At 40.0% G+C, this 24476-nt stretch overlaps 1 protein-coding gene across 3 annotated transcripts in view; it reads left to right on the top strand.

Annotated features, from left to right (window-relative positions):
- Nucleotides 1–24476, top strand: part of LOC116297562 (uncharacterized) — a 34005-nt gene that overhangs the window by 6006 nt on the left and 3523 nt on the right. For 2 of the 3 annotated variants that reach the window (XM_089038723.1, XM_089038724.1), the window contains one exon: nt 798–19624. The exons of the other annotated variant lie outside the window; for it this stretch is intronic. In XM_089038723.1, the coding sequence (XP_088894849.1) occupies nt 809–18343 (17535 nt within the window). In that variant the 5' untranslated portion in view covers nt 798–808 and the 3' untranslated portion in view covers nt 18344–19624. Of the gene's footprint in view, nt 1–797; nt 19625–24476 lie in introns of those variants that run through there. 3 annotated transcript variants of the gene reach the window in all.

A 24476-nucleotide genomic window follows, 5' to 3' on the forward strand; every position in this document is an offset into this window, starting at 1 on the left:
TGTATGGTAACTCCAACTGGACCATAAGCTCATGAATTATTAATGAGTGTTTTAATGTTTTCATATTGTATAATAGTATTTGTAAGCTAGACGTAATTCAGCCTATGGCTGCTATGTTTTTAGTCAATAAACTATCTATCTGATTTCACTCTAGTTCAAAGAATCACTAGAATCATCAGTGTTATCGTTGAATGATTCTAGCATATTGACATCTAGTAAACTAAACCGGCCTTATTCGAATATGATTTCTTTCTAGTTAAAAAAATCACTAGCTATCGTTGAATAATTCTACTATCTTAACAAGTTAACATAAGATGACAGTGAATATATAAACAAACAGGATTTTATTCTTTAATGAGTCGAAGTATAAAGTCTAAAATTACTTCTCTTTCTTGACGTATTCTCTTTGTTGACAGCGTTTATTCCAAAGTTTGATTGACAGCTGCCAAAAGGAGTTGCCATAGAATAACTCAGTCCTGGGGCTTTGCAATATTGGGGGATAACTCCGGGGGGTAACCAGCAAACATTAACCACATATTATCATCATCCTCTATGCCTGTGTGTCAAGTAGGGCTGACCCCAAGGATTTAACCACATATTATGTTGAAGACTAATCAGAAACGTTGTAAATACATCTTAAGATATTATTTTAGAAACAATTTTTAAAAAAATTGTGGAAATTTATGTCAATGAGGATTGTCCACGGTTAGGATTTCTGTTTTGCTCATCAAAAATTAATGAGTTTGATAATATGCTTAACAATGTTTTTTTTAAAAAATTCTTAATTCTTGCTATAGGATATATTATCATGGCAAGTAACAGCTTTCCTGTGGCTGTGATTGGCATGGCTATAAAGCTGCCCGGGGCCGAGTCATGTGACGAATATTGGAAGCTGATTATGGAGGGTCAAGATACAGTGGGGGAATTCCCCTCTGAACGAGAAGCCGACATAAGCCACGTCCTTCCGTCTTTTCAAAGTCACCTTTTAGATGAAGGTAAACCCTTTTTCACGGGTTCTTTTTTCAAGTCAGTTGACGGATTCGACGCCGACCTGTTTCAAATAAACCCTAAAGAGGCAATGTTCATCGAGCCACAACAACGATTCTTTTTAGAAACTGCGTGGAAGCTGATGGAAGATGCCGGTTATGCCTCAAGTATCAGGGGATCGAAGACTGGTGTGTATGTTGGTAATACTGTAAATAAATACAAACTTGTACTTACTGAGAACCATCCAAGTATTTCTCATGGAAACCATTCCCCTTTTGTCTCTGCGAGAGTTTCGTACACGCTAGATCTTTCCGGTCCTGCAATGATGGTTGCCACTGGTTGCTCCTCGTCTCTCCTTGCAGTTCACTTGGCTTGTCAAGGACTTTTATCTGGTGACTGCGACATGGCAATTGCTGGAGGCATTACTATCGATCTTCTCCCAGTCAGTACGAAGACGGATATCTGGAACCAACTCGGCATTACTGGGCCAAACGTCAAGTGTAGAGCGTTCGACGCATGCGCCAAAGGTATTGCTAAAGGAGAGGGATGTGGAGCTGTACTACTAAAACCATTAGAGAAAGCTTTATCTGATGGTGACCATGTATACGGAATTTTACAAGCAACAACAGCGAATCAAGATGGCCATTCGAATGGCATAACTGCCCCTCATCCGGTAGCACAAGCCAATTTGCTACATATAGCATGGGAGCTTGCCGACATATGTCCTGACAAACTTGGATACTTTGAGGCTCATGGAACAGGGACTGAATTGGGTGACCCAATAGAAATATCTGGAATTACTAAAGCCTTTAAGATGTCTGGAGTAAACTTTGGGAGCGAAACCAATAGCGGAAAGATTCCAAAGATCCCAATTGGGTCTGTTAAAGCAAACATTGGTCATTTAGCTGATGGTGCGGCTGGCGTAGTAGCATTGATAAAGACACTACTTTGTATGAATCATGATAAAATACCACCTGCAGCTAACTTTTTAAAACCCAACCCGCATATAAACTGGCAGAAAGCTCCTGTCTATGTTAATACCTCTCCGTTAGATTGGAAGCCAAATGCTGATAAGTCACCTCGCTTCGCAAGTGTTAGTGCCTTTGGACTTTTGGGCACTAATGTCCATGCGGTTGTTAAGGAACATGTCTTATGCGAATCTGCTACTATAGACTATGCAATGGCAAATAGCAAACATTGTACAATACTAGTGCTAGCTGCAGCGTCCAAAAAGTCACTCCTAGCTTTTGTACGACGTATGATAGAGTATTTTCAAAGTTCAGACAACCAAAGCTTGAAACACCTACAGAATGTTTGCTTTACAATTAACACCGGCAGAGAGCAAGACAAATTTGACGCAAGGGCTATTGCTTACGGAAAAAACTGGGATGAAATGACTCAGGCTTTACAACATCTTCTTGAAAGTCTTGATAAAATTTCCAGCAACGAGAGAAAAATCAGAGTGAGCGCAGGGTTTAACAGTGAGGAAAACTTCCTTTGTCCCACAAAAAAAGAAGACAGTTGTTCTACCGCAATAAGGGTGAAAGAAGACTATTTAAAGGGTAAGGCTATCCAGTGGAAAAAAGTATACTCTGGCCATTCGAGTATTAGTCTTCAGAAAGTACCCTTCTTGCCAACCTACGCATTCAATAAAGTAAGATACTGGCCAAAGAAAGGAAAACCAATTAACGAAGACCTCCTGCGTCTTGAGCAGCATCCAGCACAGTCCGATGAGGACGAAGAAACTAATGGTCACTATGATGCCGGCACAAGTCACCAGAATTCAAAGCATGCATCTAACCACTCTCTAGCGTTACCTGGAGTAAATGTAACCCTGAGAGACGAATGTCAAAAGCAGACTTCAAAGTCAAACCAATCAAAAGACGCTGATTTACTTTTAAGCGAAGCTCTGAACGAGGCCCTTGGCCGGGAATATGATTGGATGTTGTTGAAAGACGAAAACCTGTTCTCACTTGGTGTTGACTCCTTGATTTGTACGCATGTGAACATGAGGATCAAAGATGCACTAGGGCTAAATGCAGAAGCATTTACAATGACTGATTTTCATATGAACTCTTCCTATGGCAGGCTTCTGAAGGTCATTCAAGCAAAAATTAGACCGTCGTCTTCCGAGTCTAACTTCGACACGCGCTCTTCATTCCCAAAGTTGACCACGTCGATAAAGGGATTATATCCTTTGTCATTTGCTCAGAAAAGGCTTTGGGTGATGCAGGAAATAGTAACAAATCCTTGTGCTTACAATGCAACAAACTCTTTGTACATAACTGGACAGTTTCACCCTTCAGCTTTTGTACTGTCAGCGAACACTGTTTTATCTCGTCATGGAGCATTTTTTACGGTTTTTGCTAACACTCCAAATGGCCTTTTTCAGACGCATAACTGGAATCAGCTAGTGAAGGTTGTTGAACTAGACTATCGATCCTCGGGAGACATATCAGAAGACCGAGCAATGAAACAATATGAAGGGGATTACAAGACTCCCTTTGATCTAGAACAGGGACCTTTGGTGAGATGCAAGCTATACTATCTTTCTAAAGACAAGTACCTTTTCACGATGGTTGTTCATCACATAATTTTTGACGGATGGTCCCATTTTAACTTTTACAATGAATTGTGGCATACATACAGAAATGCGTGTGACGGCGTGGTAGAGCAAAAACCAATCCACAAGCCTCTTTATGTGGAGCTCGTTAGTGAAGAGCAAAAAGAGGTAACGTCCGGTTCTTCAAGGATTGTAACAGACCTCGCATACTGGAAGCAGAAACTTTGTGGACCGTTGCCACTAACAACACTCCCAGGCGACAAAAGAAGACCTCCAGTGTTTTCATACAATGGCGGAAGAATCACACGTTTTATTGGTAACGATGTTCTCAGTACTTTAGTGCAGCTTACAGGTGATGAATACACGATGTTCATGGCTCTTATAGCAACCGTATTTTCCTTGTTACATCAGTACACAGGAGAAAACGATTTGATTATTGGAACTCCAGTGGCAGGACGGTATGACACCAAAACTAAGGATGTCATAGGATGCTTCGTTAATACACTTGTTTTAAGACTGCAACTAAAGGGTGACATGAGTTTCAATGAAATTCTTGAATCAGTTTCTAAGGTCTGTTTAGACGCCTACGATCACCAGCATGCACCGTTCGATCTTCTGGTCAGCGAACTGAGTCTTCCAAGAGACACCAGCATCACACCCATATTTAGTGTCAATGTATGTTACCACAACACTGAAGTAAAGGCCGAACATGTGCCACCGCCAAGTGAACTTCATATTGAAAGAAAACTACTACACAATAACTCTTCAAAGTGGGACATGCAGTTCGATTTTCTACATGAACAAGAGGGAATGCGATTCACTCTCGAGTATTACAGTGATGTATACTCAACAGATTATGCAGTGTGTGTTGCTGATAACTTCGTTAGCCTAATCAGTCGTGTGGTAAGAGAGCCTTCTGCCCCAATTTCAAGAGTCAAGCCAGTATCTGAAGTTTCTAACGGACTAACTCCTGACATGTGCGTACTTCATGGAACGACCAGGAATATTGGAAACAAGGCACTCCCAAATCTACTAATTGAAAGCCTTTGCCATTTTGCAGAAGAAAGCTTTATCATTGACATAAATGGGAAAGGTATTGCATACCGTGAGGTATTGAAGAAAGCTGGAGAGATTGCTGTTTTCTTAAGACAAAAATGTGAAATCCAAAGTCAGTCAAGAATTGGCCTTCTGCTAAATAATTCATTTGAGTCGCTGGCATCAATTCTTGCTTGTATCTTGTCTGGTCTAGTGTATGTTCCATTAAACTGCGACGACCCAAAGCACAGACTGGGACATATTTGCAATGAATCGCAGTTAAAAGCCATCATATTCAGCAAATCGAACATATCTCTAGCCAATAACTTGCTTTGGGCCTGCCAGTCCGTGCGTGTGCTTTTCTGTGTGGATGAGAAAAACTTTGAGGAGCTTTTAGAAAGCCCGCAAGAGGCCCCGTTAATGAATAAGGAACTATGGGACCACACGGCATATAACGGTGAGGATGACATCGAAGCAGGAGGATGGAAAAGTTCTTATACAGGTGACAATTTGAGCGAAATGGAGATGGATGAATATGCTGAAAATATTCTAAAGAAACTCAAACAATACATCAAGCCCGATTCAAGAATTCTAGAAATTGGTTGCGCCTCGGGTATAACAACTAAAAAACTTTATCCTTTTGCTGGACACTATGTTGCTACAGACATCTCTCAGGCAATGACGGAGAGGCTATCAAATGCTCTTAAAGGATCCAAAACCGTGGAGGTCCATTGTGCCCCTGCACATCAAGTAGGTCACGTTTTTCAAGGACAGGTATTTGACGTCATCATCCTGAACAGTGTCGTACATTGTTTCCCAGGGCATAACTACCTACGCAAAGTCCTTGACTCTTGCGATAGCCTTCTCCAAGAGAATGGCATCATATTTGTTGGAGATATAATGGATCTTGAGAAGAAAGACAAGCTGGTTTGGAAACTTAAGTCTTTTAAAGCCTCTTATCCTTGGTACAGAACAAAGACGGAATGGCACAGTGAGCTGTTTCTTTCAAGAGAGTACCTACAACACTTGTGCGACACTTCACAAACACTACGAAGCGTTTGTTTCTCCTCAAAGATTTTTACTGTTTCAAACGAGTTGACAGAGTTTAGGTACGATGCAATCTTTTCGAAATCCAGCATATGCCCTGAGATCAGTTTGAAGAAATCAAAGGTGAGAGACGTTACAACTTGCGCTAACAGTGACCTTGCGGATGCCTTAAATGATAAACAAGATCCAGATATCCTTGCTACTTTAACTAAGTGGTCAAGAAAGATTGACTTTGCAGACGAAGCATATGTCCTTTACACTTCTGGAACAACGGGGACACCAAAAGGGGTCATCATTGGTCACGAGGCCTTGCTCAATTATGTTCAGTGGGCTTCATCAGCTTATAAGCTGGATAAAGGCTCGACATTGCCCTTATTCTCACCACTGACCTTTGACTTTACAGTAACAAGTATCTTTCCTCCTCTACTGAATGGAAGTACCATCCGTATTTTCAAGAGCTTCCAAGATTCATATCAAGACCTTGCCCTGTGCCCTGAATTAACAACAGTAAAGTTCTCACCACTACAGCTTGACACGGTCTTGTCAGTGACAGACAGACCTCTGAGTGCTTCAATATTCATTGTCGGTGGAGAAGAGTTAACATCAGAGCTGCTCCATAAACTCAAACAAAATAAGGAAAGCGAAAAGTTTGAAGTGTGGAACGAATACGGTCCAACTGAAGCAACTGTTGGATGCGTAGCAAAGTGTTTCTGTAGCGACGACCTCCCACTTGATAAATCTGAATATGTGACCATTGGCAAACCAATTGACAACGTAACAATTGCCTTGACCAGAAACAGGTTTAGTCATGTTCCAGTTGGTGGAAAAGGCAAACTTTGTATTGGTGGTAAATGTCTTTGCCTAGATTTTGCAGGAACGGGGTCCTCAAAGGAAACCAAGATAAGCAAATCCTTCGACGTGGCTTGCTGGGGCGATCCAGGTGAACTCATGTTCATTACAGATGACATTGCTAGTGTCATGCCAGGATCTAAGGAAATAGCATACTACGGGAGAGAAGAGTCCAGCACAACTAAAGTTAATGGAGTTAGAGTGGATTTGATGGAAATACAACATGCTATTGAGAGTCACCACCTTGTTCAAAGCGCGTGGGTAAACAGTTTTACGTATTCGAATTACATGTACCTGGGAGCAGCGGTGAAGCTTAAATCGACCAGCATCCTTCACTCATGCAACACCGAGACTTGGAAACATGTACTGATTTCTTCGCTTACCTCGAGCTTGCCATCAAGATGCATTCCAAAAGTTCTGGTTTCTATTTCCGACCCTCCGACAAATAGTAATGGAAAGAAAGATACAAACCTGTTACAAGGTTTGTTTGAAGCTGAATTACAGTCAGGGCTGGAGATCTCCGATGGCAATACCTCAGACATGGGTGGTATTTCAGCGACTGATGCAAGCAAACTTCAGGTATTGTGGCAGAGTATTTTGCCTGTTAAACGGCTGCCTAATTTTGACGAGGACTTCTTTTTCGATCTATCCGGAGACTCCCTTCAAGCTATTCACCTTGTCAGAAAAATGAGAAACGAAGGATACCAAGTATCAGTAGGAGATATTTTCCAGAACCCCACGATAAGAAAACTGCTTAAGGCGCTTCAAGGCAATACTGGTGACCATATGCAGAAGCAATCGAAAATAAAGGAAGAAGCTCAGAAGTTTAGGCCCACTCCTATAATTGAAGAATTTCTCAAAAGAGATCACAAGAATCCTGACCACTTTGCTCTTTCTTCACTTCTACGATTTGAAAGAAAGCTCAAGCCAAGTGTTTTAAAGGTGGCCTTGAGAAGTGTAATGGATAAGCACAGTTCTCTTCGATCAAGATTTGAAATAGTTGAAGGTGTTGCCTTACAGGAGGTGCTAAACCTGCAACCAAATCAGCCAACAGTTAAAGAAATCAAGCTCTCGTGTAAAGAAGACCATCTCATTGATGATCCAGCCTTTCTTAATTTATGCCAGAATCTTGAACAAAGTCACTCTCTTGCTGACGGCATTTTGCTGAATGCTGCTATCATAGACGTAACAGAGAAAGAAGATACAGAGTCCACCGAAAAGGCATGTACCTACTTGTTACTAGTAGTGCATCACATTGCCATAGACATCGTTTCCTGGCAGCAAGTTTTGGAAGACTTAGCAACAGCTTTAAAAATGCTGAGTGACAATGAAGATCAAGAGCATGTGATGTTACAAAAATGCATTTTGCCGTTCGCAAGCTTTTGTAATGCCTTGCACGAACAAGTTTCTGGAATCTTTGGAGAAGAAATCACTTACTGGAAAAACATCGAGGCCGAGTGCGCAGAATCAGGATTGCTTATGAAAGAACATCGGCAGAGTACATTCAAATCTGCCAAGTGGTTAAGCCATTCATTTGACGCTGTTACACTTCGAACAATGTCTACTAGGCTTAAGTGCTCGGATGAGCATATTCTTCTCACCATTTTAGGAAAGGCGCTATCATCTATTCATGGAAAAGATAAGACTGCCATAGTGTTGGAAAGTCATGGAAGACAATTGCCTAATGCTGATTCGACCTCTACGGTTGGATGGTGCACCTCCATGTTTCCGTTCGTGCTAGAAACCTCACGAATAGACAACATACAGAAACAAGTGAAGCAAGTCGAAAAGAAAGTAAAGCAAGTTCCACATCGTGGCCTTGGCTTTGGATTACTTCAGGCTGACGGAAAGCTGACGATTCCTTCGCCCAACATCATGTTCGTGTTCCAGGGTTCACTTGATGCAAGTACGAAACAGAAATTCGATGGTGGCAAACACAAGTTCGAACATGTTCCATGGATTGAAGTAATGCATACTGAATTGATGCAACGACGGTTTCATCGTCATCCTGAGGAGATTTTGCCATTTGATTTAGAAGTCATTGCATGGGTACATGGAGGCCAACTCAAAATTGGCTTTCTGTTCGACACAAAAACCATTTGTGAATCGCTGGTGGAAAATTTAGTGGACCACGCGGAAAATGACCTCAAAGTGCTTGCAAAGGAGTTGAATTGTTGCACGAAATTTATAACAGCAGAAATAATCCCATTCTTCAACATAAATCCAGATTGTATACAGACAGCAAAGGATTCTCTAATGGAACACGGAATAAATGCCGAGAAATTATTGGTGTGCCCTCCCGAACAAGCACTTCAGTCAATGATCGAGTCTCTAGATAAGAGTTCTGACATAACAGTTATGATAACCAGACACACTACAGAAAACCAAGCACAAGAGTTCAAGAAGGCCTATAAAGAGTTCCTTGAAGCAAGAGGTAGTAACAAAGTGATTATAATAAATGCAGAAAGTCTTCCAAATTCAGTCAAGTTACCTGTCGAAAAAGTTCAAACGGCTGGAAATATTGTGCAGCTTCCAACAACCCTTGGACAAGCATTTTACGACAAACGTACAGATTTAGAGTATAACATGCCATTAACCCAGGAAGGTTACTCACAGATTGGGCTAATCATTGCAAGATCAATTCGAGCAGGGATTAATGGAAACAAATACAAGGTTATAGCTGTCGACGCGGATTACACCTTGTGGGATGGAGAATGTGCTTGTGGGTGTGTGAATATGAACACAGGAAATATTTGTCTTCAAAAGTTTTTACTTAAGAAGAAAAGAGAAGGTTTGCTGCTGGTGATATTGAGCAAGAACAGCTATCAAGATGTTGTTAAAGTCTTCGAAACACAGAGAGACCAGATGATCTTGGGGTTAGACGACATCGTAGAAATAGTGGCAAATTGGAATTCTAAAGCCGACAACATACGAACTGTTGCAAACCAGCTGAATCTGGACCTTAAATCGTTTGTGTTCATTGATGACAATCCCCTGGAGTGCGAAGAAATGGTGACCTCTTGCCCAGAGATACTTACTCTCCAGCTCCCATCAAATCCAAAACTTGTAGGAATTGTCTTAGATAACCTTTGGAGTTTAGACAACATGGATATAACCAAAGAATCCTCAGAACGAAGTGAGATGTACAGAAATGAGTCGATAAGGCAAAAAGAAATGGATAAAGTAAAGAAAGTAGCTGCAGCTAAGCGCCAAGCTGAAGTAACGAACCTCTTAGCGAAGTGGAAGATGAAATTGACATTTCTCAAGACAAACGTTTTGTCCATAAAACAAAATAAAACTCTGCTCAAGAGAGCTGCCGAATTACTTCACAGAACCAACCAGTTTAAACTAAACGACGTATTTTCAAAGTTTTCTGAATTTCAAGAGGAAGATGCTTGCTGGCTCATTTCGCTGGATGACTGCCATGGTTCTTACGGAATTGTGAGTGTTTGCGTAATCGATAACAGTTCGTTAAACCTAAAGCAATGGGTTCTTAGTTGTAGAGCACTTGGACGAATGGTTGAAACCCGTATCCTGAAAGAGATACATGCTTCATTTAAGGAGGGTCTACAGCTGTCAGTTAATCGAACAGAACGCAACACTCCAACCATCAGCTTTTTGGAGACTCTTGGCTGCAGTATTGGCAAAACTGGTCTAATATGTAGTAATGTTGAAGATACTCATCTCTTGCAAACTGCAGAAACTTTGCACACAATTGAAGTCGGTGCCGACGTAACCTCATTCACAGAGCAAATCTACTCGAGCGCCCAAAAAGACATTCAGCATATTGATGAACATATTACGAGTGACAATCCTTTTGCTTTGCCAACACTAAAGGATGTCAACTCGGTAATACACATGGAATGGTCATTGACAATGAAAGAACAAAGTAGGCGCCACAATCTATTCCCTATCATTCCAAGTCCAAAAGACATTAAGCAAACAGAAGAAACCGGCAAACTTGACGATTGCCCATTTTCAAAAAGCAGAACACAAGTTCTTCAATCTACTTGGATGGAGGTGCTGAAGAGCGACCAAACTAACCCTCGAAGTACAGACAATTTTCTTGAGCTTGGCGGAGACTCATTTAGTGCTGTTTTCCTGGTATCAAAACTTCAAAGAGCGTTAAACATCGAGATCAGTGTCATCGACGTGCTAAAATATCCGAAGTATGGCGATTTTCACAACCTTATTCTACAAGCTCCAATAAGCAATAAAGCCGATGAATGCAAAAGCATGGACATGCGATGCACACCACTTTCTGCCGCTCAACAACGCATGTTAATAATGCAGGAATCTGCGCCTGATTCCACAGCTTACGTTGAAACCGTAGCACTCTACACAAGCGAGAAACTATGTCCATCCGAGATATTTGCGTCATTAGTAAAGCAGCACCCAATACTAAAAGCCAAGTTTGAATTTTCCGATGAAAGTCTGTTTTATGTAATGAGTACGCATGAAAACCTCGACACTGATACTGAACTTGAATCGGTGGAAAATCTTAAGACAGCCAGTGAATATCTGACGCAATCGATTCCACGCATCAAGGTGCTATCAAGTCCCCTCGTGAGATTTCGACATTTGGAAGCAGGAGGATTAACCATACTTGCCTTACATATTCATCATGCCATTGTTGACGAAACTACTTTGAGTAACATTTCAAACGATCTTGAAAAGTTGATTCATGGTCAAACCCTACATTTTCAATCTGGAAAAGAACTTTGTGACCCCATTGTTAACCTCCAGGATAACCTTTCTTCAATTCAGCAGAAATCAAATGAACAGTATTGGGCTGAAAACTTCAAAATTCTGCCTCCAGAAATCAGTTTAGCCATATTACCTCAAACGCAGGCCTTGTGGAAGGACACAGTCGTATACAGAGCTGAACAGAGTAGATTTCCAATCGCCGATAAAGTGGTGAACAACATCATCAAATATTGTCAAAGTATGGGGATAACACCATTTCAGTATTTCCTCGCGTGTGCTTTGATAATCCTACAACGATATCTTGGCGTGGATGAAGTAACACTCGCAATACCCGTAACGACACGAACAGATGTTAGTCAATATACTGATGGACTTTTTGTTAACACAGTTTTATTTAGATGTCCAATATATTGTAGTATGTCCTTTGAAAGCTACATGAAAACAGTTGCTGAACGATGGATGCAAACTCTTCGACACGCACAATACCCATTTGACGAGCTTGTGAAGATTCTGACGAAAGAACACAAGAAAGCTCCAAGTTCCTTCTGTAGCATAATGTTTAACTTTACCTCCAAAGTAAGACCAGCCAGTGCTTTAGAAGTGCAATCTAAACATGCCAAAATGCCTCTTTCCCTTGATGTCCTCTACAATGAAAAAGAAGGGACAAGCGAAGTTGTGGTGGAATGGGCATCTGAATTAATCGACGATGGGGTGGCCAAGAGACTTGCTGATGGATTAGTAAATGTTCTATGTGAAACTCTTAAAGCACCGGATACTTTGCTGTGTAAAATCAACGCATTGTCTCCTCTCGAACAGAAACTCGTGCAGTCATTCAGTCAATTCAGCGAAGAAAACATAACTGATAGTCACCCAATCCAGGTCTTGTTCGAAGAACATGCAGCACTTAATCCCGACGCCACAGCTATTTCCTGTAATGGTTCCACAGTATCCTACGCACAGTTAAATAGAATGGCTTCAAGCATAGCTTGCGCCCTTTCTGGAAAATTCACCCAAGCTGCACTGAAGAGCAGACCTATCGTAATTGCCATGAAGAAAGACGAATACACCATTGCTTCAATCCTAGGAATTTGGAAGGCTGGTGGGCACTTCCTACCCGTTGCCTCAAATTTGCAAAGTGTTCTGAAACAAATTCTAGAAAGATGCAAACCACTTGCAGTTATCTTCAACATTTTGTTGGAAGTAAACAAAGAAACGTGCCCCATGTTTAACATCAAAGATCTGGTAAATTACCCTTCAGAAAATTTCTTAACATCACAAGAAGTGACTAATAGCGATGACCATGCTTACATAATAAGAACATCTGGATCAACTGGAGAACCCAAACAATGCAAGATTTCACACAAAAGCCTGAAAATAATTGCACAAGCGTGGACCAAGAAGTACCAGATGACCAAGTTTTGTGTGAGAGTCCTGCAGTGGGCACCTATTTCTTTTGATGTGTTTATTGGTGATGTTGTTAGGGGCCTTATGAGTACCTCTGGCCAGCTGATAATTTGTCCAGACCAATTCCGCTTAGATGTTTTTTATATCTTGAATCTCATAAAGAAACATCAAATCACCATGGCAGAAGTTACACCCCAGTTTGGTCTGCAACTTGTTGAAAATAGCGCTAGAGATGACTTGGAATCGCTCACCCTTTTAGTACTTGGATCTGATGTACTTCAAAATCATGTATTCCAAAAAATTAAATCTGTCATGAAGAAAGAACAAAGAGTAATCAACAGCTATGGAATGACGGAGGCAACTATCGATTCTTCGTTCTACGAAGGGCCCGTGGTCTCGAAGACCAGAAGCGGAACAATGCCCATAGGAAAACCACTACCAGGTGTAACATTCCACATTCTCGATACAAAAACACGCCTTCCATGTCCAATAGGTACGATTGGAGAACTGTACATCAGCGGAAATGTCTTAGCTTCAGGTGATGTTGAGGTCACCCAGCTTAACGAAACATGTCTCGCGCTTAAGACTGGTGATTCTGCTTGCTGGTTGCCAACCGGTGACGTTGACCTAATCGGCAGACTGGACAGCGTTGTCAAACTACGTGGTTTCAGAATAAGCACTCATGAAATAGAGAACAAGGTAGCCGCTCTCGTCAAAGGAGTACGGGAAGTATATGTTGTGCCAATGCTTAACGAAGTAGACCAGTCTCATGCCGCAAGTGAATTTTTGTGTGCATTTTTAGTACTCGAGAACGACGACAACGAGGAAGGGATAGACTCAAATGCCATACGTCACAAGCTACATGCTCACCTTCCATATTACATGGTACCTGACATTTTCCATGTTATTGACAGGACACCACTTACGGCGAATGGTAAGATCGATTTTCAAGCTCTTCCAAGCATATCTCAGCTACTTGAGCTAAATTCTGTGATACCAACTACACAAAGTTCCTTCAATCTTTCTGCTACAGCTGCCTTGCTAAAAGAATTACTTGGTGAGGCTCTTGGATTACCAGACTCCAGTATAATCAATCCTGAACTTACGTTTATGGAACTTGGTGTGCATTCTCTTGTCCTGGTGCGGCTTTCATCTTTGATTAAACAAAAGTCGTCTTTTGATGTCGAGATTGCTGATCTATTCTCCTACCCTACGATAACTGACTTAGCTGAATACATTGATCATGGCAAAGAGGTTAATCATCAAGTAACTTGCAGTAAAGAAGAAGAAAAAACCCAAATTCAAAATGATGAAGAAATTGCTATAACTGGTATCGGCCTGAGGCTTCCACCAAATATAACATCTCTAGCTGAATTTTGGAGAATATTAGACAAGGGCGAAGATCTAATTCAAGAATTTCCGGAACAACGATCGAAAGACGTGACAGATGCACTAGACGAATCGAGTGTGCGAAAGATTAGAAGAAATGGAACATTTAAAGGAGCTTTCTTGGAACGAATAGAAATGTTTGATAGCCATTTTTTTAAGATAGCACCCGGTGAGGCAAAGTATATGTCACCTGAGCAACGACTTTTTCTTCAAGTAGCAACGGAAGCCTTAGCTGAAGCTAATGGTCTCTCTAAATCAAAAGGTGCCAGGATTGGCGTCTTCGTCGGCAGTTCCGAAGTAGGGTATACACATCTTAGCCACCCAGATGATGCAGTTTGTATTTCTGGTTTATTACCAGGTATGATTGCCACCAGAGTCGCGTACCAATGGGATCTGAAAGGTCCCACAATGCTCATCGACACCGCATGCTCTTCGTCACTTGTGGCTTTAAAAACTGCGTGTGAGTCCATTAGAAATGGCGAATGTGAAGGTGCATTGGTTGGAGGAGTTAGCCTTGTCCTGTATCCCTCTAGATGTGGAGTGTTTGGACAAACTAGCATTTTGTCTGAAGATTTTCATTGCCGTGCATTTGACTGCGATGCAAGTGGTACTGCTGTTGGTGAAGGAGTAATGTGTTTGTATGTTGAGCCAATCAGTAAAGCTATCAAAGAAGGAAAGCCCATTTACGGGCTGATAAAAGGTGCTGCGTCTAACAGTGTCGGCCATGGAAATGGTATAACAGCACCGACAGCAGTCTCTCAACAAATGGTGATTCAAGATGCCTTGACAGCCGCTAAAGTACTGCCATCAGATATTTCATTCCTCGAAGCACATGGCACTGGAACCAACCTAGGTGACAGAATAGAGCTATCGGCTCTTTCAGCAGTTTTTAGTGGGGAAAACACTATAGCAAAACTGCCTATTGGATCTGTTAAATCCATATTTGGCCACTTAGACTCAGCTGCTGGTATGATTGGCGTCTTTAAGATTCTGGCATCATTTATGGCAAAGAAAATTGGCCCAAACGCAAATTTCAACACACCAAATTGCGAGCTTGAAAACTCTACGATGTATGTCCCTTCAAAAAGTGTTGCATGGGAAATCAAAGACTCGAATGGAAGAATAGCTGGCATTAGTTCCTTTGGTCTTACAGGCACGAACTGTCATGTTATCATACAAGAATGTAATGGAACAACTGAACGTCACAACAGTGCTTCCAGCGAAGCATCAATGCCTTTGCTGTTTAGTGGCAGAAGCATACAACACATCTTAAAGCAGATTTCAAAGTACATGATTTATTTGAAAGATTCAGTAATCTCAACATCAGAGATTTCACTCCTCTCTTTGTGTGTAACAATCGCTAGAAGGTTGAAAGATGTATCCGACGCTAAGATGGGCCATATCGATTATCGCATGGCAATTACCGAGACAAAACCCGAGAAAGTACTTAGCATCATGGAAGTCGCGAATTCTTTACGAAACATAAATGATGTGGTGATGTTTGCTAACTTGCGCAGCGATGTTCACCTCTACGGCCCAGAAAATACTCAAATGCATTGTCAAGACTCTTATCTTAGAGATTTTTTGGTGCATGGAACTATTGAGCTTGATGGTCTTTTCTCTTGCGACACAAGCCAGATAAAGTCTGCAAAAGGAGTATCCTTGGTAATGTACGATGAAGAAAGACACTGGCTGGATGCATGTGTAAAGAATACACTACTCACACAACCCTCCGGTTTGGTTGATTTACTTCAAAAGAAGATAGAAGAAACCAGAGAATTGACTCGAACGCTACCATTATCTCCAACGGAGGAACTCAACCGCATGCAAGGAAAGTTTTGCGCCGCCCTAATAATCAAGTTTTTAAAAGTCACAAATATTGCAGGATACTTAAGTGATGATAAAGAAATTTCAAGCAGAGATGCATTTCTGCTCACTGGGATGCACAAGAAATATGAAAAACTCTTCTTTGTGATGATAAGGGAGCTTTGTAGAAACCACCTGGTTAGAGCAACTGGATGTGACCAATCGATCGGGTATTTAGATTCTTTCAAGTTTGAGTGCGAACACGTCTTACAAACTGATCCAGAAGTCATTGCTAATGCTGCTATCGAAAAGTTTCCACCATGGGCTGACTGCTTCAGATTTCCTCTTTACTGTTCACAACACTTTGAGGACGTCCTTGTTGGCAAGATGAGCCCGCTATCCGTGATCTACCCACAAGGAAATCTTAACTTCATGTATCAGTTTGACAAGCTTGGAGACTTACTTGGCGATGTTTACTACAACATGTATATGCAAATAATTGCAGAGTATGCAAAGCAGTTGTCAAGTCAAAGAAACACTGTTAGAGTTTTAGAGGTTGGCGCCGGTGTGGGCTATGTGACAAGACAGCTTCTGCCGAAAATGAAAGATATTCCCAATATCGAATATTGGTTTACAGATCTCGGAAAGGCGTTTGTAGAACGTGCCAAAAGTCTTTTTCCAGAGTATCTTCACATGATGAAATTAGCCACGTTTGACATAACTAAGAGTGCCCCAAAGCAGGGTATACTAGGATCATTTGATATCGTCATTTCCTACAACGTAATTCACACGACAGAAAGCATCATCAAATCAGTTGCAAATCTAAAATCCTGTCTTGGTGAGGAAGGCACACTCTTTATCATTGAAAGCGCAAGAAACGATACATGGGCAACCCTTGCATGGGGACTACTCGATGGATGGTGGTATTTCAAGGACTATGATCTTAGATCAGCTGAGCCAATGTTGGAGGCGGATAAATGGGAAGCAGTTTTAAAAGACATTGGCTTCGGTTCTATATGTACTTGCCCTGTCAATGAGGATGAACGCAGGCACGTCGAAAAATGTTTGTTTGCATGCAGTAACAAACAATTTGAACCGTCAGAGTTGGTACGTCCTGGATGGTGGGAGACCGATGCCCATAGATTCAACCCTTATCAGGAATACAACGATCCAGAAGACATGGGGTCTATCAACAATGACATTGAATCAAACAAAGTGGACGAACAAAATAAAGAAACAGCTGTATACCAAGAGCTAAAAATGATTTGGTCTAAATTACTTGGAATTGACAACATTCATTTTGATGACGACTTCAACTCCCTTGGCGGAGAATCCTTATTGGCAATTCAGATGATGAGACTTGTTTGCCAACGCATAGGCTTTCAGTTAGAAATTGCAGATACATTTGGCTATCCAACACTTGGAAGTCTTGCTGCTTTCATTGCTGATAACCTACCAGAAAACCCGGTAGCAGAGTTGTCTGGACCCGATCAACGATGTGTGTCTTCGTCCACAGGAGCAGCAGGAGTGTTGGCTTCGAAACCTAATACTTTAGTGGAAACCAAATCAATTGGAGTATTAGATGTGGCATCTGAGAAACGTTTGCACCATGCCAGGGAAGCGAAGGAACGAAGAACGATGATCATGTTCCCTGGTCAAGGAGCACAGAAGAGGGACATGTGTATATCGATGAAGAATTCTCCAGAAGCAAGAGCAGTGTTTTCTCGAGCTGAGCAAATTTTAGGTTATAATGTGCTGGAATTGTTTTTGGACGATGACACAAAATTCGAAGAAAAACTGAAATCCACGGAGTTCGTTCAAGTGTCACTCTTTTTGAGCTGTCTCGCTAAAGTTGAACAATTGAAAGTTGAAAGACCAGATCTTATAGACGATATCACTTGCATTGCAGGGTTAAGTGTCGGAGAATTTGCAGCTCTAGTTTATTCTGGCGTCATGAGCTTCGAAGACGCTTTGCGGATTGTACAAGAACGAGGTAGAGCAATGGAAACAGAAGTCAGAAGTACAGCAAGCGGAATGGTCAGTGTATTGGGTCCTACGAGTGAGGAGCTTGAGGTATACCTCAAAGACAATTTTCCAGACATGAAAATATCTACTTACCTTGCTGATAACCAGCACACCGTGGCAGGCAGGGAAGAAGATTGTCTTTCTCTTGTAAAAGTGTTGTCCTTAAAAGAAAACCAGTCGAATATCATTGACGTCAGGAAGCTGCGAGTTGCTGGAGGATTTCATTCTGATTATATGAGAAACGCGGAAAAGAGGATTACTCCTCTGATACAGAAAGTCAGTTTCTCCAAGCCGTCCATACCAGTCATCATGAACGTGAATGCAGAGGTAGTTGATGACCCACAAAAAATCCAAACATTGGTTTGCCAACAGCTGGTTTCACCCGTTCAGTGGAGGAATACCGTTATCACAGCCTACAAGTTAGGAGTACGCAATTTCGTCGAGATTGCACCGGCTCGTGTCCTCTCGTCGATTGTGAAGAATAGAATTGAACAATGTAAAGACTGCACAACTGAACTGATAAAAGTATAATCATGTTGCTGATCATGAACAAATCGCATAATACATTATTTACTGAAATAGGTTTAGATTAACATGTTTTAAAATTCAACCTTATATATCGTATATTGCATTATTAAACTAGGTTTAGATTATCAGGTTTTAATTAGGTCCAACGTAATATGTCGTATATTAAATTATTACTAGACAAGGTTTAGATTAACAGGTTTTAAGCTTCTGCGTTATATATCGTATATTACATTATTATATACTGGGATTAGGTTTAGATTAACAGGTTTTAAGCTCTAGGTTTAGATTAACAGGTTTTAAGCTCTAGGTTTAGATTAACAGGTTTTAAGCCTTTGCGTTATATATCGTATATTACATTATTATATACTGGGATTAGGTTTAGATTAACAGGTTTTAAGCTCTAGGCTTAGATTAACAGGTTTTAAGCCTTTGCGTTATATATCGTATATTACATTATTATATACTGGGATTAGGTTTAGATCAACAGGTTTTAAGCTCTAGGTTTAGATTAACAGGTTTTAAGCCTATGCGTTATATATCGTATATTACATTATTATATACTGGGATTAGGTTTAGATTAACAGGTTTTAAGCTCTAGGTTTAGATTAACAGGTTTTAAGCTTCTGCGTTATATATCGTATATTACATTGTATACTGGGATTAGGTTTAGATCAACAGGTTTTAAGCTCTAGGTTTAGATTAACAGGTTTTAAGCATTTGCGTTATATATCGTATATTACATTATTATATACTGGGATTAGGTTTAGATTAACAGGTTTTAAGCTCTAGGTTTAGATTAACAGGTTTTAAGCCTTTGCGTTATATATCGTATATTACATTATTATATACTGGGATTAGGTTTAGATTAACAGGTTTTAAGCTCTAGGTTTAGATTAACAGGTTTTAAGCTTCTGCGTTATATATCGTATATTACATTATTATATACTGGGATTAGGTTTAGATTAACAGGTTTTAAGCTCTAGGTTTAGATTAACAGGTTTTAAGCTTCTGCGTTATATATCGTATGTTACATTATTATATACTGGGATTAGATTTAGATTAACAGGTTTTAAGCTTCAACGTTATAGATAGTATAATACATTATTAAACTAGGTAAGCGGATGACCAGGTTTAGTGCACACCCATAATTTACATGCATAATCTTAAATTAATAATGATTGATAATTAAATACGATGGTGTTAAAATGGGCATTCCACATATAGCTGGTAATTATACTTTGAATAAAGAGTCACATTTCTGGCAAAAAAAATGAGCCCAAGAAAGTTGTGTATCTTCATTGAGTTTGGGGTCGTAGTGAAAGAGATTGAAAGGAAAGGAAAAGCTCAATAAACTGAAAAAGAGTTGAATAAGAGATGGTTAAAAAGGAAATTACAGGAAATGTCAGCATGGAAGAGGGGAGTTTCCTAAAAAGGTGATTAAAAAATAAATATCGATGCATCCAACCTGAGAATGATAAAAATGGAGTATTAATTAAGTAATTGGAGTAAAAAATCGAAAACGTTTTATCTTGCTGAAGGTCTCATGCTTGCCGTTTTTCAGGAATTGGTCTTTGATAAAGGACCCAGGAACACCTTTGAAACACGGTGTTGGTGGGGAGGTCCTAATGATTTGAAAATATATTAGTCTAGTATGTTGAGACTGAAAGTAATTGATAAGAAGGACTGATACCTCTAGAATAGCAAAATCGAAAGAATATGTGGTAAATTGGTTGCATGTATATTTCCAAAACAACCCAAAAATAATATTAAAAAAACCATCAGTCCATCAAATTACAGCTATTGTTTCTAGAATGACATTAACTTGTGGAAGGAGTCCAAAACATAGTTTAAAGATAAAGTAGAAAAAGAACCTGAATGAATCAGTAGAATATTCATAAATAGGTCGGCAGTATTCGCTTTTCAGTAAAAAAAAAATAATGGAAAAAATCACCCCTGCAGGAGCTAGTATTAACAGTAATAATAAAATGTTAGTAAAAAGAAAAGCGTGTACGCCAACAGCACAAGCAAATATAGGAAAAAAATTACTAACCAAAGACATAGATTGGTCATCAGTGTATACAAGAATATGTATCAGTACTATCGATTCGAAATTAAGAGCTTTTCAATATAAAATCATAAATAACTGTATCTATCTTAATCAAAAGCTCTTTACGTTTGGATTGACTGAGTCACCTAAATGTAGCTTTTATTTAAGATTTCCGGAGACAATGCTTCATTTTTATATTGAATGCCCTGAAACAAAGGATTTTTATTTTAAATGTCGGGATTGGTTAAAACAGGCATCAATTGCCCTATTTCACTATGACGTCACATCAAAACAATCTATTGTTTAAACGCAAAGGATCATGGTCTTCGGAGGGGGTCAAATCAACGCAAATTCACCGAAAATTGTTCTAAAACCCGTATCAATCCAGGAAGAGAAGTAGAATAGCCAGCAAACGCTCAGAATATTTTTTAGTACATATTAACACATATTATATCTGAAAACCAGGCCATTTTAAATTAAACTGTTTCGCTAGGAGCAAATTTTGTTGAATTTTCCATTGGATTTGGCGATTCTATTCCCCACATAAACAAGCAGTGACGTCATAGTGAAATAGGGCAATTGACTTCCCTGAATTGACTTTTGAAAATGCTTTACTGGGGTACAGTAAAAATAGCTTTGTAAATTACTTAATGGTTCTGTGTAAAGTTCGTAACGTATAAATGCAGACTTCAGCAAAGAATTCCAGTTTTGCAAGATTTTCAGGAAATTATAAGAAAATATGAAATACTAGAATATAAGATTGCAAAAAATAAATCAAAAATATACACACTAAATAAATCTAAAGAAATATGAAAACATTAGTCCTTTGTTATAAGAAACAGAATGCCTAGCGGACAAAATAGTAACTAAATATATATATACATATAATCATGTACTTGTAATCCGAATAATTTGTAAGTCATAGACCAGATGCGAGACTCGCGCGCGCTGGTATGGGGCTTGGCTTGTGGACGGGGGTATCTGGCGTGATTTAAAGTCAATGATCGCGCCGGATCGCTTCGTTCGCGGGTTGGGCCTCGCATTGGGGTGGGTTTCGCATTTGGTCTATGGTTGTATTTGATGTAAATTTGATTCAGTGTATGTATGATTTGAGATGAGATTAAAAAAAAAAAAAAAAAAAAAAAAAAAAAAAAAAAAAAAGGAAAGAAAAGAAAAGAAAAGAAAAAAACAGTAATACATATATTACCACTCCATCATCAATTACGAGTTCCACGCATTCATTAAAGGCCTGGCAAAATCTCACAGAACTGTGTACAACTATCGCAATGGAGACTTCAAAGGTCTACGCAAGGCCCTTTTGACGGCTAACCTTTCTTCAACCATAGATCATGATGATATAAACACCGATTGGCTTGCCTGGAAGGAAACATTTCTTGCAACCGTCTCTAAATACATACCAACTAAGAGACTCAAGGGACGCAACCCTGTGCCGTGGATCAACGGAGCCATAGTAAATCTGATCAAGAAGAAAGACACTGTAAGAAAAAAACTCAAGAGATATCCGACGAATAATCTTCTAAAACAGAGGTTCTCATCCTTGCGAGCACAAGTAAAGCACATGATAAGGAACAGTCGAGAGGAATTCTTTGGTTCCCTTGAGGCAGATTTGTACAACAATCCAAAGCGCTTCTGGTCTATCTTAAAGACGAAATCTAAATCACGCTCGATTCCTGATCGCATCAACATGGAAAGAATCATAAGTACAAATGACCAAGCTACACACGATCAAGCTCTTCGATGTTCAGCTGACACGCCTCTGAAGAATGCCAACCTATTCAACACATACTTTGCATCAGTCTACTCGCATGGTGAACCTATCGTGACATCCAACAGCGCAGTTCCTGAACCTACTACATGTCAACTAACGTTTGAAATCAGTGAAGTTCAAAATGTGCTACAATCTCTAGATGTCACAAAAGCAACCGGACCAGATGGCATTCCAGCAAAACTGCTCAAGGAGACTGCTTCTTTAATTGCACCATCCATCTGCAAGCTATTCAATAAATCCCTCAATACTGGAGTCTTCCCGCAGGAGTGGAAAAATGCAAACATTGTACCTGTATTCAAAAAAGGTGATCCCGAGCATGCAGAGAACTATCGACCTATATCTTTGCTTTCTCTGCTGTCAAAAATCCTAGAACGATGTGTCCTTAACAACATCAAAGATCAACTATACAGTGTGATCAACACTTGTCAGCATGGATTCCTCAGCGGAAAATCCTGCACCTCCAACCTCCTTGAAATCTTGGATCACATCGGATCATTGCTAGAACAGATTGATGTGGTTTATATGGACATGTCCAAAGCCTTTGACAAAGTCAGTCACAGTCGTTTGTTTCATAAATTGCGCGAGTTTGGTTATGGTGGCACCCTTCTACAGTGGTTCAATTCTTACTTAATGGTCCGCCACCAGCGTGTTACTGTGGCCGGAGCTACATCAGATCCCCTGCCTGTCGGTTCCGGGGTTCCTCAAGGCTCTATTTTGGGACCAGCTTTGTTCCTCCTGTTCGTGAACGACCTCCCAGAAGTAGTCGAGTCCAGCAACGTTGCCATGTATGCTGATGATACAAAAATCTACAAAAATATCAAGTCTCTTCAAGATGCTGCGTCGCTACAGACCGATTTAAACAGCCTGCACGTTTGGTCTTAGTCATCCGGTCTCACGTTCAATGAGACTAAATGTAAGGCGCAAAGAATAACAAGAAAAATCAGACCCGTGGAATCTACCTACAGTCTCAAGAACTCTGAACTCGTATCCGTCAAAGCTGAACGCGATTTGGGTGTCTGGGTATCCAACATCTTGACTTGGAACAAGCAGGTACTGGAACAAACAGCTAGAGCTAACAAACTGCTGGGCTACGTCAGAAACACTCGATACATCCAAAGTATCTCCGTGAGACGAACGCTGTATCTTACTCTCGTTCGTGCTCACTTTGGATACGCATCACAAATATGGGCACCACAGTCTATTGAACTAATATCAAAAGTTGAGAGAACACAACGACGTGCCACAAGATACATTCTCAAACTGCCATTCTCATCCACCGTCTCTTACAGTTCGAGATTGAAAACTCTGTCTTAACTACCAATAACTTACTGGCATGATTACCTTGACATGATTTTTTTCTTTAAACTAACGCACAACCTGATACACGTGAAGCCTAAACTACTACCTGTTCCTCGACGTACATGACCAACAAGATCATCAAACAGTAATGTTGTCAAGTACGCAGTACGTCAGTGCAAGACCTCTACGTACCAGAAATCCTATCTCATCAGGACAACTAGAATATGGAACGCTCTCGCTGATAAACTAAATCTGAACATGGACAAACTCAACACATTTAAACGCGCCATGTTAAGTTACTACGTAACGTCACTGGACAGTTACAACTGTTACGACCCACGTACTTTCAAAACAGTTTGTTTAAAATGTACCTCTTGCAGAAGCCTCACTCTTGCTACCTCCTGTTGTTAGTTATTTGATTCAAATGTGTCAATATATCTACTTAATTTATGCACTAAGTTTCATTTAAGACATTATTTTGGGCCCGCAGTAATTGGCTTAACGCTGTTGCGGTCACCCTGTCATATGTATCACAGTATTTTTTTCAGTTATTATATTTCCAGTTTAATATATGGCGAAACTAATAAATAAATAAATAAATAAATAAATAAATATACTCAGAGGCAAAGTAATACTGGACTTTGCCAATACAGTAAAACACCGAGTAAAGGACTACTAATTTGTCACGTCAGGTTGTAATGGTTCTAATATATTTGGGGTTTTCTTTATTTTTTATTTATTAACAAACATAAATCATAATTACACATTACAAATAATGGTATCTAGTGACAGAAATCAGGCTTTTTAACTTCAGGTACTTATCTACATGCCAAAAACAATTCATCCTGGTATATGGTGTTTTTTGGTGGAATTAAGTTTGTTAATATAGTTTAATGTTTAATGGGGTTGGTCAATCTTGTATATCATATATCATGTATCATGTTTCGCCTCGTGGCTTGTTGTTCATTCCGAATAGTATGTTATACGTCGCTAGATCGCTA

Source organism: Actinia tenebrosa, unplaced genomic scaffold, assembly GCF_029948245.1.
Source record: "Actinia tenebrosa isolate PJP-AT-01 unplaced genomic scaffold, QUT_ActTen_1.0 PGA_scaffold6__47_contigs__length_16458017, whole genome shotgun sequence".
NCBI lineage: Eukaryota > Metazoa > Cnidaria > Anthozoa > Actiniaria > Actiniidae > Actinia > Actinia tenebrosa.